Source organism: Notechis scutatus, chromosome 14, assembly GCF_049901735.1.
Source record: "Notechis scutatus isolate UNSWTSFEM ecotype Mainland chromosome 14, rNotScu1.2, whole genome shotgun sequence".
NCBI classification, from domain to species: Eukaryota; Metazoa; Chordata; class Lepidosauria; order Squamata; family Elapidae; genus Notechis; species Notechis scutatus.
In genome coordinates this window covers 7,279,270-7,296,119 of record NC_142022.1, presented here as the reverse complement: position 1 = coordinate 7,296,119, position 16,850 = coordinate 7,279,270, and the positions used below count along the sequence as shown (strand labels likewise).

General features: G+C 44.8%; 1 protein-coding gene across 4 annotated transcripts in view; it reads left to right on the top strand.

The window, feature by feature from the left end:
• Positions 1-235: 235 nt before the first annotated feature.
• The window catches only part of EML3 (EMAP like 3), a 34,936-nt gene continuing 18,321 nt past the window's right edge, over positions 236-16,850 (top strand). For 2 of the 4 annotated variants that reach the window (XM_087943481.1, XM_087943479.1), the window contains exons 1-5: positions 262-399; positions 12,751-12,933; positions 13,343-13,424; positions 13,821-14,402; positions 15,187-15,294. In XM_087943481.1, the coding sequence (XP_087799607.1) occupies positions 393-399; positions 12,751-12,933; positions 13,343-13,424; positions 13,821-14,402; positions 15,187-15,294 (962 nt within the window). In that variant the 5' untranslated portion in view covers positions 262-392. Of the gene's footprint in view, positions 400-12,750; positions 12,934-13,342; positions 13,425-13,820; positions 14,403-15,186; positions 15,295-16,850 lie in introns of all 4 variants that reach the window. The other 2 variants (XM_087943480.1, XM_087943482.1) reach the window with 2 other exon arrangements.

Here is a 16,850-nt window from a genome sequence, read left to right as displayed (position 1 = left end):
GAGAACAAGGAAGGAAAGAAAAGATCAGGGAGGGAAGGAAGGGAGCGCGGAGGAAAGGGGGATGAAGGGAGGGAGGAGAGGAGGGAAGGAAGGAATAGATGGGAGGGAAAGAAACAGAAAAGGAAGGAAGGCGAGAGAAGGGAGGGAGATGCACCCTCAACTCTCCTGCCGCCGCCGCGGCGTCTTTTCCTGCCCGCCCGGGAGGGAAGCGCCGCCACCCGCCCACTGGCTTCCTGGGGGAGGCGGCCGCGCGGTCCCAGCCGCCCCGACGGGACGGGGCGGGCGCGGCTTCCTCCTCCTCCTCCTGCTAGGCTCCGGTCCATCATCCCCTGCCCGGCCAGCTGGGAGCTGGGACTCCGGAGCGCGACCGCCGGGGCTTGCAAGCGCTCCCCATGGCCGGTGAGAGCTTCGCGGTCCCGGTGGGCTCTTTGCTGCCTTTTTGGTGGCGGTGGGGGGTATCGGGTGGAGGAGAGAGAGAGAGACCCTCCCGCACCCCTAAATCGGGCTGGCTGACCCCCACCCCCCTCCCTCCGCCTACCCAGGGCTCAAAAGCGGGGGTTCCCGCATCCCCGCTTCCCATCCAAACGATCCGGGCTGGAGGGGTTTGGGGGTGGTTTGGATTGGCACAGGAGGCCCCCCACTTCCATGCACACGTCCTCTTTGGAGACCCTCCGGAAGAGAGAGCGGTCGCAAAGGTTGCCCTCCCCCCTTTTTTTTTGGGGGAAAGGGGGGCAACCCGCGTGTCTTCCGCGGAAATCCATCCCTCCTCTTGCTGGGCGCGAGTGGGAAAAGCGAGGGCGCCCGGTTGGGGAAGGACGGGGCAGGTGGGGTGAGCTTTGCAGAAGTTGGGGCGGGGGCTTAAAAAGGGGGGGGTGTAAAGAGAGGGAAGTTGGCAGGGCGTGAAGATTAAAAGAGGAGGGGGGTGGTGGCAGTGACTGGGGCAGCCAGGACCCAGATAGAGAGAGGTGTGTGTGGGTGGTTTGTTTGTTTGTTTTTTCCTTTGCAAAGTTGTGGTTCGCACAACACACACACACACAAACACACACAATCGCAGCCTGGCAGGCTCATGTGGCAGAGCTCAAGCAGGGGTTTTTTTCTTGGGCAGGAAGTACGAACTTGTGTAACCATGGCACTGGGGGCGGTCTTCCAGTTGTGTATTTTAACACACACACACACACACACACACACACACACACACACAGGGGGGTGCCCTGCTCAAAGATGCCCCTTTCGCAGGTGGGAAACTTGCAAGCCTCTTGCAAGCAAGCCCCCATTTAAACCTTCCCCCTTTCCTCCCCCACTCCTTTTTTTTTTTTTTTAAGCAGAATTCTCACCCGGGTCTAACTGGCTTCCAAATTCACTCCAAAATCCACAATTTTAATTTTAATTTTTTTTTTAAAAAAATGTTAATCTTCTACCACTTTTCAGCCCCTCTGTGCTTTGTTTTTGTTGTTGTTGTTTTTTTTTTTTTTACAAAAATCCGGGATCCGTTTTTGCATGTCAACATTCTCCTCTTGCTGATAAACTTCCTTCTCAAGCCACATGTTGCAACATCTGGAAGAGGCCGTAGGGCAGACTCAGCCGGACGCAGCAGCAGCAGCGCGGTGTTAAAAACTCCATTTAAAGAAAAAAAAAAAAAAAGAAAGCTGGCTGACTCCCCCCTTTTTTTGAATTTAATCTCCCTCTGAAAGCTCACGCTCCTATTTCTTCTTTGAAACTTAAAAAAAAAATCAAATTAGGCTGTGCTGAGCTCAGATTTGGCAATGGGTTTCGTTTCCGTTCTCACGGCAAGCCGCCTCTTTCCACTGCAGCATTGAAAATAATTATTAATTGCTTCGAATTGCATCCTGCCTGTTTTCAGCCTTGTGGCTCCCCTGAATTCAGATTTATCTGGGGGGGGATATGAAAGGACACGAAACCACTAAGAATCCGTAGTTTTTGACTTACCACCCCACAATCGAGCCCATATATTTCTCTTGGGGAGAGAGAGAGAGAGAGAGAGAGAGAGAGAGAGAGACGGTCGTTGAGTGAGTTTCGTGTAATTTTACGACCTTCCTTGCAGTGTGGTTGAGGGAATTGGTGCCGTTTGGTAAGATAGCTAGACGGTTGTTAAGTGAATCTATTGATTTTGTTGGACAGAAGGTCGCTGTCGTGCCCTTGTTGGAGTCTGATTCTGAGGGGGGAGATTGAGCAGCAGCCGCAAATATGAGTCAGGGGCCAAGTGTCTGAATTTTGATCCCGTGATCAGGCGGATGGCGCAATGGTTGTAAATATGAAAAACGGTCATAAATTGGGGGTTTTTTCAGTGCCGTCGTAACTTTGAATGGTCACTAAATGGACTGTTGTAAGTCGAGGACTACCTATAATGCATTAAACCATTAAGTTATGGTTTACTAGCTGCATCTTATGTTATGTTTTGTTTTAGGTTTTATGTTATGTTACATTTCATGTTATTTTATGTTATGTTTTATGTAACATATTTTATGTTATATTTTGTATTATGTTATATTTTGTATTATGTTATATTTTATGTTATGTTACATTTTATGTTATTTTATGTTATGTTTTATGTTACATTAAGTTTTATGTTATATTTTGTTTTATGCTATATTTTATGTTATGTTTTGTGTTACAGTATGTTTTATGTTATAGTTTATATTATGTTATATGTTATGTTATGTTTTATGTTACATTCTCCAGTTCTGTTCTGTTCTGTTCTGTTCGCTTCTCCCAGGGGTTGAATCCCTTCTCCATTTAGCTGGTTTGGGGGTAGCTGGGATTTTGTTTTGAAAAAGCAGGCAGTGAATGATGGCATCCTATCAAAACAAAGGACTCAAAACTTGGAAGTTTGCAAAACAGACCACTTTTGACCGCCGACGCATCCCAGAATCCATTGCGACATTGTGTGGTTTTTGCAGTAAACAAGTCGCCTTACAAAGGGCTTTCTGAAAAGTGGATTTTTTAATATATTTATATATATATATATATAATAAGACTGGTTAAAAAATGACAAAGTCTGCCTGTTTAGCAGAGAGGAAAGTCCCCACTAAAATCTCAGTTTGTCTCATTGGATTCAGTGGTTAAAATTGGCTTGTCTTGGTCCTCTTGTTTGTATAACCGGCCTACCTTCTAGGCTTGTTGTGTAGACCACCGATGGAACTATGGGTAATCCTCCACATACAACCATTTGTTTATTGATGATTCGAAGTTACAACGCCACCGAATAAAGTGACTTAGGACCGTTTTTCCCACTTACGAAGACCAGTGGTGGGATTCAATATATTTTTACTACCGGTTTGGTGGGCGTGGATTGGTGGGCGTGGATTGGTGGGCGTGGATTGGTGGGCATGGCAAGGGAAGGATACTGCGAAATCCCCCTTCCCTTTCCACCCCACTAACCTGCTTTCCAGCTCCGTTCTCCTGTGCAGGGCAACAAAAGAAGAGGTAGCCAATCAGCCGGGACTCAGGAGGCGGAGAATCGATGGGGGTGGAGCCAGTCAGAGGCGGGATTGGCTGGTTCTCTGAACCACTCAAAATTTCCGCTACCAGTTCTCCAGAACCGGTCAGAACCCACTGAATACCACCTCTGACGATGGCCCCCTGGTCATGCAATCAAAATTTTGACCCTTGGCAACTGACTCATATTTATGACGGTTGCAGTGTCCCAGAGTCCCTTTTGCGACCTTCTGACAAGCAAAGCCAGGTTCACTTAATGACCATGTTAATAATTGAACAACTCTGGTGGTTCATGTGAACAGCTGTGCCGAAAAAAAAAGTTGCAAAATGAGTCGAAATCCATTTAACGACTGCTTTGTTCATTTAGTGAATGAACTAAGTTCATTCAAAGCATTCATTTAATGCTTTGCTTAGCAGTGGAAATTTTGGGCTCATTGTGGTCATAAGTCGAGGACCATCTGAAAAGTACAGAATATCACTCGATAGCTACCTTTTCAGGCCCAACTGGGGAATGTAGTCTGTCCTTCTAGATCCCAGTTTCCAGATATATTCTAGCATCCGAAAAACGGCTGCTTTTCAAAAAAAAAAAAAGAGAGAGAATATTCGGCTGTTTTTCTGCTTTTCATAAAACTGCAGAGAACGTTGAGCTGCGTAGACATAAACGAGTTTTGTTTTCGTCTCTCTTTGGGGCAATCGGTGCCACGTATTTTGAATTCCTCACTCTGCTTGCCCCTGTGGTATAAAAGAGTTTCGAACGGATTAACAGGAAGAGGTGAGGGAGGGGGAAAAAAAAAAAAGATTTAAATTTGATTTTTGGGGCAACAGACAAGGATGTCCTCACTGGTATTTCGAAGGGCAGATTGTGCAATCTGCAAAAGACTCGGGGCACTGATAACATCTCGTAGGCTTGCAAATAAAATCATTTTACTGCAAAGGAAATTTTCAATAGGCAATAATATAATATATATAATTTCCAAAACAAAGATACTAATAGAAGAAGAAGTAGAGTTTTAGAAATTATAGGTAGTCCTCAACTTACAAGAGTCGATTTAGGGATTGCAACAGCATTGAAAAAAAACACGAGCTTATGATTTTGTTCACACTTAGGACCACTACAGCATCCCCATATGATTAAATGATTAAAATGCTCGCATAATTAAAATCTGGACGTGTGGCAACTGACTCACAGTTATGACGGCTGAAATGTCCCAGGATCTTGTTATCCCCTTTTGCAATCGTTTGACGAGCAAAGTTCAATGGGAGAAGCCAGATTCTGTGAAGGACCGTGTGTGACTAACTTAACAATGGCAGTGGTTCACTTAACAATGGTGCCAAGAAAGGTCTTAAAATGATGGGGGTGGGTGGGGATACTCACTTAATTGTTTCACTTAGCCACAGAAACATTGCGCTCAATTGTGGTCGTAAGTCGAGAACTACCAGGACTAATGTAATAATAATAAGAATTTTAGAAATTATATCCCTGGGATACGTTTTAAACCCTCAGGTTTCTTGCAAGGCTATGCCTATCCTGTGCATAGACTTTTTTTTCCAGTCGAGTGTGTTGGATTCTAACACCCATCATCCCTGTCAAACTCACCAGAAATAGGACTTCGAATCTGTCAAACCAGAAAAAGTAGTGTGTGATGGGAAGAATCATTGTTTTTCACACATCTGCACTACACACTCAAAATGTGCTAGATACAGTGATGGCGAACCTTTTTGTTGTGGTGTGTCGAAAGCCAGCACTCACAATGCCATGTGCCCTGCCCCCCCCCACTTGCGCATGCGTACGCAAAACCCCTCCCCCTTACCTGCACTGTGCATGCGCACACCTCCGAGCTGATTTTCGGCCCGTTTGAGGCCGTTTTTGCCCTCCCGGAGGCTCGAGGAGGCCTCTGCAGCCTCGGAAGGCCGAAAAAGCGGGCCCGTTTGGCACTTCCGGTATTTCCAAGAAGGAACGATTCGGTGATGGCAACGACCGTAATCGAGACCAAGATTTATGTTGCTAAGTGTAACATTCGTCAAGTGAGTTTTACCCCGTTTTACGACATTTCTTGCCACCGTTGCTAAGTGAATCGCTGCAGTTGTTCACTTAATAACATGATTGTTAAGGGAATCTGGGCTTCCCCATTGAGTTTGCTAGTCAGAAGGTCGCCAAACGAAATCACTTGACCCTAGGACCCTAGGACGTCATAAATATGAGTCAGTTGGCAAGTGCCTGAATTTTGATCAGGTGAGCATGGGGATGCTCCAACGGTCGTAAGTGTGAAAAACGGTCATAAGTCCCTTTTTTCTGTTCCTGTTGTAAGTTTGAACGGTCAGTAAATGAACTGAAGACTGTATTACATTTCTGGTCTGGCAAGCAAGACTTGCACGGATTCATGGGGAATAAAATAGAAATGTTGATATATATATATATGTATATTTTTTCCAAACCCCATCTTGATTTCCTGATTGTTATCGTCTTGTCTGAAATGGGCACAGGAATTAGAGCAGGGTGGAATATTTCGGCTGTTGCATTGACCCGTAGTTCCTTCTTCAGAATACACCCTGGGATTTGTGGGTGCGAGAACGAAATGTGGCTCTTTTGTTTTCCCTAGTAAAAGGAAGTCGTTGACTCACCCGTGAGCGAGTGGAAAAACCCAACCCGACTGGCTTGTACGAGTCTCTTTTGACATCAAGGGTTTGATTCAGACTTGGGTGCCTGTTGAAGAATTTAAGTTTGCAATATGCCAAAAAAAAAAAAACTCTGTCTTTTCAACGTTCCATACCAAGAGCCCTAAACTTACAGTGCCTGGACAACGGTCCTTGACTTACGACCACAACTGGGAGCAGAATTCCCATTGCTACGCCAGGAGGAAAGAGTGCAGAGAAGAGCAACGAAGACGATTAAGGGCTAAAACACATAATCAAGAACGCTTGCTGGGAATGGGTATGTCTAGTTGAATGAAAGAAACGATTACGGGGGTGACCTGATAGCAGGGTCCTGATATGTGAGGGGCTGCCCCAAAGAAGAGGAGGGTCAACTTATTCTCCGAAGCCCCAGAAGGCAGGACAAGAAGCAATGGAGGGAAAGTCATCAAGGAGAGAAGCAACCTAGAACTAAGGAGGAATTTCCTGACAGGGAGAACAATTAACCCGTGGAACTCCTTGCCTCCAGAAGGTGTCAATACTCCAACACTGGAAGGTTTTAAAAAGATGTTGGATAACCATTTGTCTGAAGTAGTTTAGGGCAGGGGTCCCCAACCACCAGTCCGCGGACGGTCAGTCCGCCAAAACAAATCCTACCGGGCGCTGGCTTGCTGGTGCCGCCATCTTTTTTGATGAAAAAGTGCTTCCGGTGAGCTTTTCCGGGTAGAAAGCTCACCGGAAGCACGTTTTCATCAAAAAATGATGGCGCATGCGCTCGATGAGCTTTTCCAGGTAGAAAGCTCACCAGAAGCACTTTTCATCAAAAAAGATGGTGGCGCCCAGCTAATGCCGGTACCGGGCCGCGCCATAAAAAAGGTTGGGGATACCGGGCCGCGGCGTAAAAAAGGTTGGGGATCACTGGTTTAGGGTTTCCTGCCTCAGCAGGGGGTTAGTCAAGAAGACCTCCAAGGTCCCTACCAATCCTATTCTATTCTACTCTATTCTACTCTACTCTACTCTACTCTACTCCACTCCACTCCACTCTATATTCTATTCTACTCTACTCTACTCTACTCTACTCTACTCTACTCTACTCTACTCTACTCTACTCTACTCTACTCCAATCCATTCCACTCCACTCCACTCCCTCTATATTCTATTCTACTCTACTCTACTCTACTCCACTCCCTCCACTCCCTCCTCCACTCCACTCCACTCTACTCTATATTCCACTCTACTCTACTCTACTCCACTCCACTCCACTCTACTCTATATTCTACTCTACTCTACTCTACTCTACTCCACCCCACCCCACCCCACCCCACTCCACTCTATATTCTACTCTACTCCACTCCACTCCCTCCACTCCATTCTATATTTTATTCTATTCTACTCCCTCCCTCCACTTCACTCCACTCCACTCCACTCCACTCCATTCTATATTTTATTCTATTCTACTCCACTCCACTCCACTTCACTCCAATCCACTCCACTGCATTCTATATTTTATTCTATTCTACTCCACTCCACTCCACTTCACTCCAATCCACTCCACTCCACTCATTCTATCATTTTATTCTATTCTACTCCACTCCACTCCATTCTATATTTTATTCCATTCTACTCCACTCCACTCCACTTCACTCCAATCCAATCCACTCCAATCCAATTCAATCAATTCCGTTCCACTCTATTCTACTCTACTCTATTCTAGTCCACTCCACTCTATTCTAGACCTCCAAAGGTCCCTTCCAACTCTGTTATTCTAAGTTCTGAAGTTGTTAAGTAAGTTGTGTCTGATTTTATAACCTTCTTTGCTAGAGTGCTTAACTTGAGCAACTCATTGCGGATGCTAAGTGAGCTACGCGGTCGCTAAGCGAACCAGACTTTCCCCTTCAACGTTACTTGTGGGAAGGTTGCAAATGGCGGTCAAATGACCTGGGATACGGTAGCCTTTCATAAATACCTGCCAATTTGCCAAACGCCCAAATTTTGATCATGGGGCTGTGAATATACTGCAACAGGTGGAAGTGTGAGGACTGACTGTAAGCCAATTTCTTTTCATTGCCCTGGTAGCTTCGCGCAGTCACTAAACAAATTTTTATTTTCTTGGACCAGCCTGAACAAAGGGGACAAATTCAGGAGAGGTTCATACAATTTTTTTTTAAAAAAATGTAAATGGTTTCATGTGTATAGCTTGGCTTTGCCAAGAGCCAATCAATCAATCATAATAGAGCTGGAAGAGACCTTAGAGGTCTTCTAGTCCAACCCCTGCTCAAGCAAGCTAAGATAAAACCAGGCCTTTAAAAGAAACGCCTCTTCTAATAAAAACATCTACAAAGCATTAAAGAAAAAAACCTAGGAAGTTGTTAGAAGCAAGTATTAAACCGGATTTCTGCCAACCGTTTGGAGAGAATGTGGAGCTATTTGGACACGCGAAGGGAAATCACCCCAAGGAAGGGTGAAAATGACATTTTGGGGGGTTACTAAAAACAAAAAAAAATAAGGCTTTAGGTTTCTTTAAAATAAGAAAGGATAGGGGGTTCACTGTAAGCTTAAATGCTGTTGTTTAAAGGCAAAATTTGGCAATTTTAACAGCAGTTTAAAAGCTGGAAGCCAAGAGGAATGGATTTGGTGCAAGGGAGGAAAAAGCCTTTGAGAGTTTTCCGTCCTTGGAAATGTAACTCCTGATCATCTTATCCAAAAATGTCACCCAACGTGTTTGACGGAAGGGTGGAGTGCGCGGAAGATGACGCTTCGTACGGGAACTCGGGAGTTCAAGATGAAGGTGGGGTTAAGGGAGGTGGGAACCAGGGAACCAGGTATTCAACCTGAATTTATCTTAAGTGGGTGAGAATTCCAGCATCCGGATTCTTCCTCCTTGAAACTTAGGCAAAACTTAGAAAGGAAAAAAAAAAAAAAAAAAAAAAAAAAGCCAAGCAGGCTGAGATTAGCTAAGATGCTGAGTGGGAAAGGAGAGGACGGAGACCTGGTGGTCTCTTTTTATCCTGGAGTGTCTTAGCCAATCAGGGAAGGAGGAAAAAAAAAAAGCAGGTTGCCCATCCGCACCTGGTTGCCAAAGGTGAACTAGGCGCGTTTGAGTTTTCCTATCATAGGTCACAAAGCGCTGGTGGCTTTAAAGTGAAAAGCTAGGATGTTTTTCAAACTTAGCAGCTTTAAGACACGGGGATTCCAGTTCCCAAAATTCCCCAGCCAGACTCACGGGAACTTGAGGGCAGAATTTGAACTCGGGTTCAGCCTTGCAAAGGGCTTTATTTGTGGCTGCTAGCAGCTCTTCAATTCATCATTCAGCTCAGAGCATTCTACCTCCTTCCTTCCTTCCTTCCTTCCTTCCTTCCTTCCTTCCTTCCTTCCTTCCTTCCTTCCTCCTTCTCCCTCTCTTCTTAATGTCTTTCTCTTTCTTTCTCTTTCCTTTCCTTTTTTCTTTGTCTCTCTCTCTCTCTCTCTTTCCTTCCTTCCTCTTTCTTTCTTTCCTTCTTTTTTCTTTGTCTCTCTCTCTCTTTTGTCCCTCCCTCCCTCTTTCTTTCTTCCTCTTTCTTCTCTCTCTTTCCTTTCTCTCTCTCTTGCTGTCTTTTTCTTTCTTTCTCTTTCCTTCTCTTTTTTGTCTCTCTCTTGTTCCTCCCTCTTTCTTTCTTCTCTCTCTTTCTCTCTTTCCTTTCTCTCTCTCTCTCTCTTGCTGTCTTTTTCTTTCTTCCTCTTTCCTTTTTTTTCTTTGCCTCTCTCTTTCGTTCCTCTTTCTATCTTTCTTTGTCTTCTTTTATTTCTTATCCCCTTTCTCTCTCTCTCTCTCTCTCTCTGAAAGGACTTTGAGTGAAATGAGGAGGTCACTGAATAAAATGGCTTTTTTTGTGTGTGTGTGCTTTACCAGACATCATCGCAAAAAGATTTTGCAGGCGGAGACACAAACACAGCTCAGTCTGTTCGCGGGACCTTATTTCTCCTAAAAGTGCATTTGGATGGCTGGGCTATTTGGCTCAGACAAAAAAGAGCAAAGATTTCTTCATTTTTTTTAAAAAAAACACGTCTTTGACTTTTGTTCTATTGCAACATGCTGGGTATGTGACACAGAAGTTGGCCTGACCTTCCGGTCTGGGCAGCCAAGTCTGGCTGACCGGTTCGGTTCAAATTGTCAAAGGGTGGGAAGCTTCAGTTTAGTCCTCGGCTTACGACCTCAGTTGAGCCCAACGCTTCTGCTGCTAAGGGTAAAGTTCGTTGAACTTAAGTGAATGCTAAGTGAGCTTCTTGGCCCCATCTTATGACCATTCTTGCCCCGGTTATTAAGCAAATCCCTGCGGTGGCGAAGTTAGTAACGAGCTTGTGAAGTGAATCCGGCTTCAACCCGTTGATTTGGCTCATCCGATGGTCAGAAAAGGGGACCACATGACCCCGGGGCACTGCGACCGTCATAAATACGAGGTGGTGGCCAAGCGCCTTAATTTTGATCCCGTGGCCGTAGGGAACGGATCAAGAGTCGTAAGTGTGAAAAATGGCCATAAGTCACTTTTTCCACCGATGATGCAACTTTAAACTGTCACATAATGAATGGTTGTATGTGGGCTGACAGTAAAAAAAATGACAATAAAGGTTATCTTATCTTATCTTATCTTGATACTATATTTATACTATGCATGGGAGAAAGCAATAACAAGAGATAAGCCTCCTTTGACCAAACATGACAGAGGTAAAAACAGCAGAAATAATTACGGATGGGAGGCAGTTGAGAGGGCCTATTCAAGCATGTGAGGGCTAAATTGGTTAATGTCAGTAAGTACAGTACATTAAATGTAATTTTAGATTCCGGAAATTGAAGGATGTCTGTTTCTTCTTTTACAAGTATACCTGGAACTCGGATTTTTAGAATAGTTTGTAAAGAATATGTGTGTGTGTGTGTGTTTTGTGTGTGTGTGTGTGTGTCCCCATATATATATATATATATATATATATATATATATATATATATATATATATATATGGATCTTTGGTTATATTCAAGTATCTATTTGGCGGTCCTGCCATCTTCAGTATATGTATATGTATATGTATATATATATATATATATATATATATATATATATATATATATATGTATATGTATATGTATATGTATATGTATATGTATATGTATATGTATATGTATATGTATATGTATGGTGTGGTGTGGTATCCTATCCTATCCTACCCTATCCTATCCTATTTGGGAAAGTAGGGAGAGAGAGGCTGTGTTTTGCAACGGATGGTACTTTTGCAAAATATGCCTCTTACGGAAAAATATTTCCTGCCAAGACATCAACGGTCAACGGAGAGCCATACAAACAAACCGGGTTAGTGCCCACAGGATGGACTTTCTTCTTTTTCACATGTGTGCAGAGTCCTGCCTTTTCCTCTCCCACTTCCTCTTTTTCTCCGCAGGCGGTGGCATTTAAGGACAGGCCCGGAAATCTGAACATTTCTGCCTGCTGGCTTAATTAGAGACATGGTGCTGCAGCTTCAGCAAAAATATTTGGAGAATTTTGTTTTCTGAGGTTTTCGCGGGTATTTGTATGTGGATCTTTGGTTATTCGGGTTTTCTCCCGCGTAAAATTGGAAGTATCTAGGCGATGTTTCGATGAAGTCTCATTCGTCATCTTCAGGCTTGTGTCTTCGGCTTTGTACTTCTTTATGAAGTAAATAAGGATCAGATGGGCAGATTGTTGAGCTGCCTAAAATTCCCCAAAATTAGGGTGGGATGCCAAATCTGCTAAACATATGGATCCCGAAACCCAGAAAAGGCACTGAGGTTTATTTGGTTTTGACTTAGGGGAAAACTCTTGACACTTCTGGTCTGTTTTAATCCCTCTCTCTGGAAAATTGTGGACTTAAAAGGCTTCTTTGATAAATGGATGCACGGCCATTCACATTATTCACATTGTGATTGTGACCGTATTGCTCGGACTTCTTTCATTTTTATTCAGGTTGGGCCGTTTTGGCTAAGCCTGCAGAGATTCCAAAAACAGCAATCTGCTTTTTCACAGGCTGATGGTTTTGTCATAAAAGAAAAAAGACAAAAAACCAGACTAGGTTGGAAGAGGAGAATTCTGGGAGTTGAAGTCCACAAGTTTTAAAATTTCTGGCTGAGGGATTCTGGGAAGTCCGCGAGTCTTAAAGTTGCAGCCTGGGGAATTCTGGGAGTTGAAGTCCACGAGTCTTAAAGTTTCTGGCTGAGGGATTCTGGGAAGTACACAACCCTTAAAGTTTCTGGCTGAGGGATTCTGGGGAGTCCATAAGTCTTAAAGTTGGAGGCTAGGGGATTCTGGGAGTTGAAGTCCACAAGTTGCAACGTTTCTGACTGAAGGGTTCTGGGAGTTGAAGTCCACAAGTGGCAACGTTTCTGATTGAAAGGATTCTGGGAGTTGAAGTCCACAAGTGGCAACGTTTCTGAGTGAAGGATTCTGGGAGTTGAAGTCCACAAGTGGCAACGTTTCTGACTGAAGGATTCTGGGAGTTGAAGTCCATAAGTGGCAACGTTTCTGACTGAAGGATTCTGGGAGTTGAAGTCACCGAGTGGAGCCATCAGTAGTTGTGCTCAACTAGTCCATGCCCTTTAAAACCATGCTGGGATTCTGGATGGTGATTACAATGGTCTTCTCTCCTTCTCCATCCTAGGTGAGGACCTCTTGAACTGCAACAGGACCTTCTCTCACCCAGATTGGCTGGTCGACATTGATTCCCGCCTTCGGAGCCAGGAGAAAGAGCTGACTCTGGTAAAATCGGCATTAGCCGATGCCCTACGGAGACTCGACGCCTACGACCAGCAGATCCCGTGGCTCAGACAGCAAGTGCTGGAAGGTGAGACGTTGTAGAGCAGGGGTGTCCAACCTTGGCAACTTTAAGACTTGTGGACTTCAACTCCCAGAATTCCTCAGCCAGCTTTGCTCAGAATTCCTCCCAGAATTCCTCAGCTTTGCTGGCTGAGGAATTCTGGGAGTTGAAGTCCACAAGTCTTAAAGTTGCCAAGGTTGGACACCCCTGTTGTAGAGCCAGGGATCTCCAAACTTGGGCACTTTTAAGATTGTGGACTTCAACTCCCAGAATTCCTCAGTCAGCTGGGAGTTGAAATCTACAAGTCTCAAAGTTGCAGGCTGGGGAATTCTGGGAGTTGAAGTCCATACATTTCTGGCTGAGGGATTCTGGGAAGTCCACAAGTCTGCAGGCTTGGGAATTCTGGGAGTTGAAGTATATATATTTTCCTGTTCAGCAGATGCCAAAGAAGCTGATGTACTTCCCAGAAGCAACGATGCCCAATGGATCCTCCCTCCCGTTGCCTCCAAATATTCCAGGTACTTTCCCGCCATAGATGTATAATATACAGGTAATTCTTGACTTACAGCAACACTCATTTAGTGACCATTCAAAGTTACAACGGTACTTTTTAAGAAGTGTCTGTCCTTTTGGGTTGCAGAGCCAAACCAGACAGTTACAGAGGTGCAGATGACAGACTCAATCATTCCTCTGTAGAACTGGATCAGCAGCTCCTTTGGGGCCGTTTGAGCTTCCTGAGTTGGCACAGGAAGAACCTTCTTTGTTGTGCTTTTTTGATGACGTTTTTGATGTTTAGGTGTCCATTTTAGGTCTTGTGGTACGACAGAACCTAGACATTTGAAGGTCTCCACTGTTGATACTGTGTTGTCTCGCGATGAGCCCAAGTGAATGAATGTCCTCTTTTCTGTTTATAGTTCAACCCTCACCCCCAATTTAGGACACCCCAAAGAATGGGCCTTGGAAGCAGAGGAGATCCAGAGGTCAAGGATCAGCGTTGGGACACAAACAGAGGACCTTACGGTGCTGGGGAAAGACAGAGAAACATTTCTGAGCAATGGAGGTCTTCAACAGGCGGAGGAGACCTCATCCACGAGGGGAAAGTCCTTTCAGGACTCTTCAAACGTTGGCGAGTTGGACTTGGCTGAAGTTCTCGGCGGTCGTGGCCCTTTCAGAGTGGCCAAGAACTCCTTTGGGTTGTTAACCGAGACAGAAAACACGACTTCCGAGCTACAGACGGTCCAGGAGAATCCTGAAGCTCGCAGCGCCAACCAATTTCCTTCCAGCACGGGTCTCCAGGAAGCTCAAGATGTCGGAGAACCTCCGCCAGAGGCCACCAAGGAGAAACCTCCAAGCCCAGGGCAGCCACGGCTTGGGGGTCCTCCTCCAGGGCCGGGAACCCCCTCCCCAGAGCCCCCCTCCGAAGGGAGCAGCAGCAGCAGCACTGCGGCTTCCCCCGTCCCCGTCGTTCACAATGTGATGGCCACCAAAAAGGGGTTGTGAGTTTCTGAACGTTTAAGGGGAGACGTTTCCGACGGGAGGAATTAAAGAGAATTGATTTTGCAGGGTCTTTTTCCCCCTTCCTGGATTTATACAGGGTTGGGGTTTTAGGGAGATCAGCAATCTGGGGAAATCAAGGGTGGGCTTTGGAGGACCATTCATTTCCTGAAATGTCGTCCTTTCCATTATAATTGTTTTTCCTTTCTCCTCTGCATGAAATCTGAATGTTTTTATTATAATTTTTCCTCTTTCTTTTGCATTATATCCATCTTTCTATTCCCGTTCTTTTTCCTTCTTCCTTTGCATTAAACCCTTCCCTTCCTATTTTATTTTTCCTTTTTAAATTTCCCTTACGTATATCTTTTCCTTTTCTTGCTACTATCTTTCTTTTTCCTTCTTCCTTTGCATTAAACCTGAATCTTTCTATTATACAAGTGCCATATATATATATATATATATTGTATATTTCTCTATTATATTTCTTTTTCCTTCTTCCTTTCCATCAAACCTGACTCTTTTCTTTGTATTTTATTTTTTCCTTCTTCCTTTGCATTCAGCCCAAATATTTTTTGTTTCAATTATTTTTTCCTTTTTCCTTTGCATTACATCTGTCTTTCCTTCCCAGGGTATTTCTTTTATCTCCTTCTTTTCGCTCAAATCCAACTCTTGCCTTTCTGTTAATTTTTTTCCCTTCATCTTTTGCATGAAATCCAACTCTTTTTTTCTTTCTTTTTCTTTTTTTCCTTCTTCCTTTGCGTCATGTCGGATTTCTTTCCTTTCCAGGGTGCGAAGAAATAGCTCTTCTGACAAACTGGCCAGGACCAAACAGCATCTCCAGAAGAAAGCTGCTTCAACTGCAAATCTTTTTAACCGGTCCAGCAGCCTCGAAAAGTGAGGGGGAAAAAACACACACACACACACTTGCATATAATACGGGTAGTTCCTCCACTTACAACAGTTCATTTAGTGACCAATTGAAGTTACAACGGCACGGGGGTGGGGGGAAGGACTTTTGACCATTTTTCACACTTAAAGACCGTTGCAACATCCCCACAGTCACAGGATCCAAATTCACTCATTTGGCAACTGGCTTGTATTTGCGACGGTCGCAGTGTTCCCTTTTGCGACCTTCTGACGAGCGAATAATAATAATTGATTAATAACTGGGGTGTTAATTTAACAACTGCTGGGATTCCCTTAAGAACAGTGGGAAGAAAGGCCATAAAACGGGGCAAAATTCACTTAACAGGGGCCTCGCTTAGCAAACGGAAATTTTGGGCTCGATTGTGGTCATAAGACGAGGACTACCTATTGTCATGGTTAGCCGGCAGCAGGTGTGGACGGCTGAGGAGAGCGAGGACTCAGGTGAGGGGCCAGGACCATTAGGGAGTGGACTGCTGCCTTCAGAGATTGTGAGGGCTGGCAGCAGCGATGAGGAGGTTCCCGAGGAGCCTGTGCCAAGTGCGCGTGCATGCAGGATTGCTCGGAGGAAAGAGCAGTTACAACAGCACGGGCGACTCAGGAGTAAGGCTGCAAGGTAATGGCCCCTCCTTCAAGCAGTTAAAAGCCAGCTGTGAAACGAACATTCTTTGCAGGAAGCAAAGACGTTTTGAAACTCAGCCTCGTAGACATTACAGTATCTTAAGTTGGTATTTGGTATTTTTGGGTTGCGAAGACTCTTATCCGTTATTCTTGGCAGCCTCGCACAGTTTTGGCAAAGCTTGTGCTTACCAAAGTTAATTAGTTTGCAGCAGCCTTTTAACCGGGGATTCATAAGAATCTTTAAAAGGTTTCTGTTCCCTTCGGTTCTTGTTTGTTTTATTGGGAAAGGGTTTGGGTCAGGACACCTGTCCATTGGCCCCAGTCGTGTTGTGGTTGGAGGGAAAAAGACGGGTGGGTTTCAAGCTAGTCCCTCTAACTCAGCCCAAGAAACAGAGTGGGGAGTCCTGAGTTCGAATCCCCCCCCTTCAGCCTGAGGACTTTAGAGCCAGTTTTTCCTCATTTAGCTGAGCCTGCCCTGCAGAGAGGTTGTGGCGAGGAAAAGGAAGTGACAGCAATGCAATATACAAGCAGGTCCTTGCCTTAAGACCACAAATGGGACCAGAGTTTCCGCCGTTAAGCAGAGCAGGCGTTAAGCGAGTTGCACCCTATTTTATGACCTTTTTAAGCTAGCCCAGCTTCCCCATGGGCATTGCTTGTCAAAATCCAGCTGGGAAGGTCGCAAATGCCGATCACGTAACCGTGAGGACGCTTCGATGGTTGTAAGAGAGCGAGGACCGGTCATAAATCACTTTCTTGAGTGCCATTCTCACTTCGAACGGTCGCTGAACGAAGCGCCGTAAGTCAAGGACTTACCTGTGCAGGAAAACGGAAAAACGAAATGATTCAAAAATAGAAAGTAACCCTGTCGGATAAGCGGCGAACTTTCTGATGTTCTGTTTTCATCT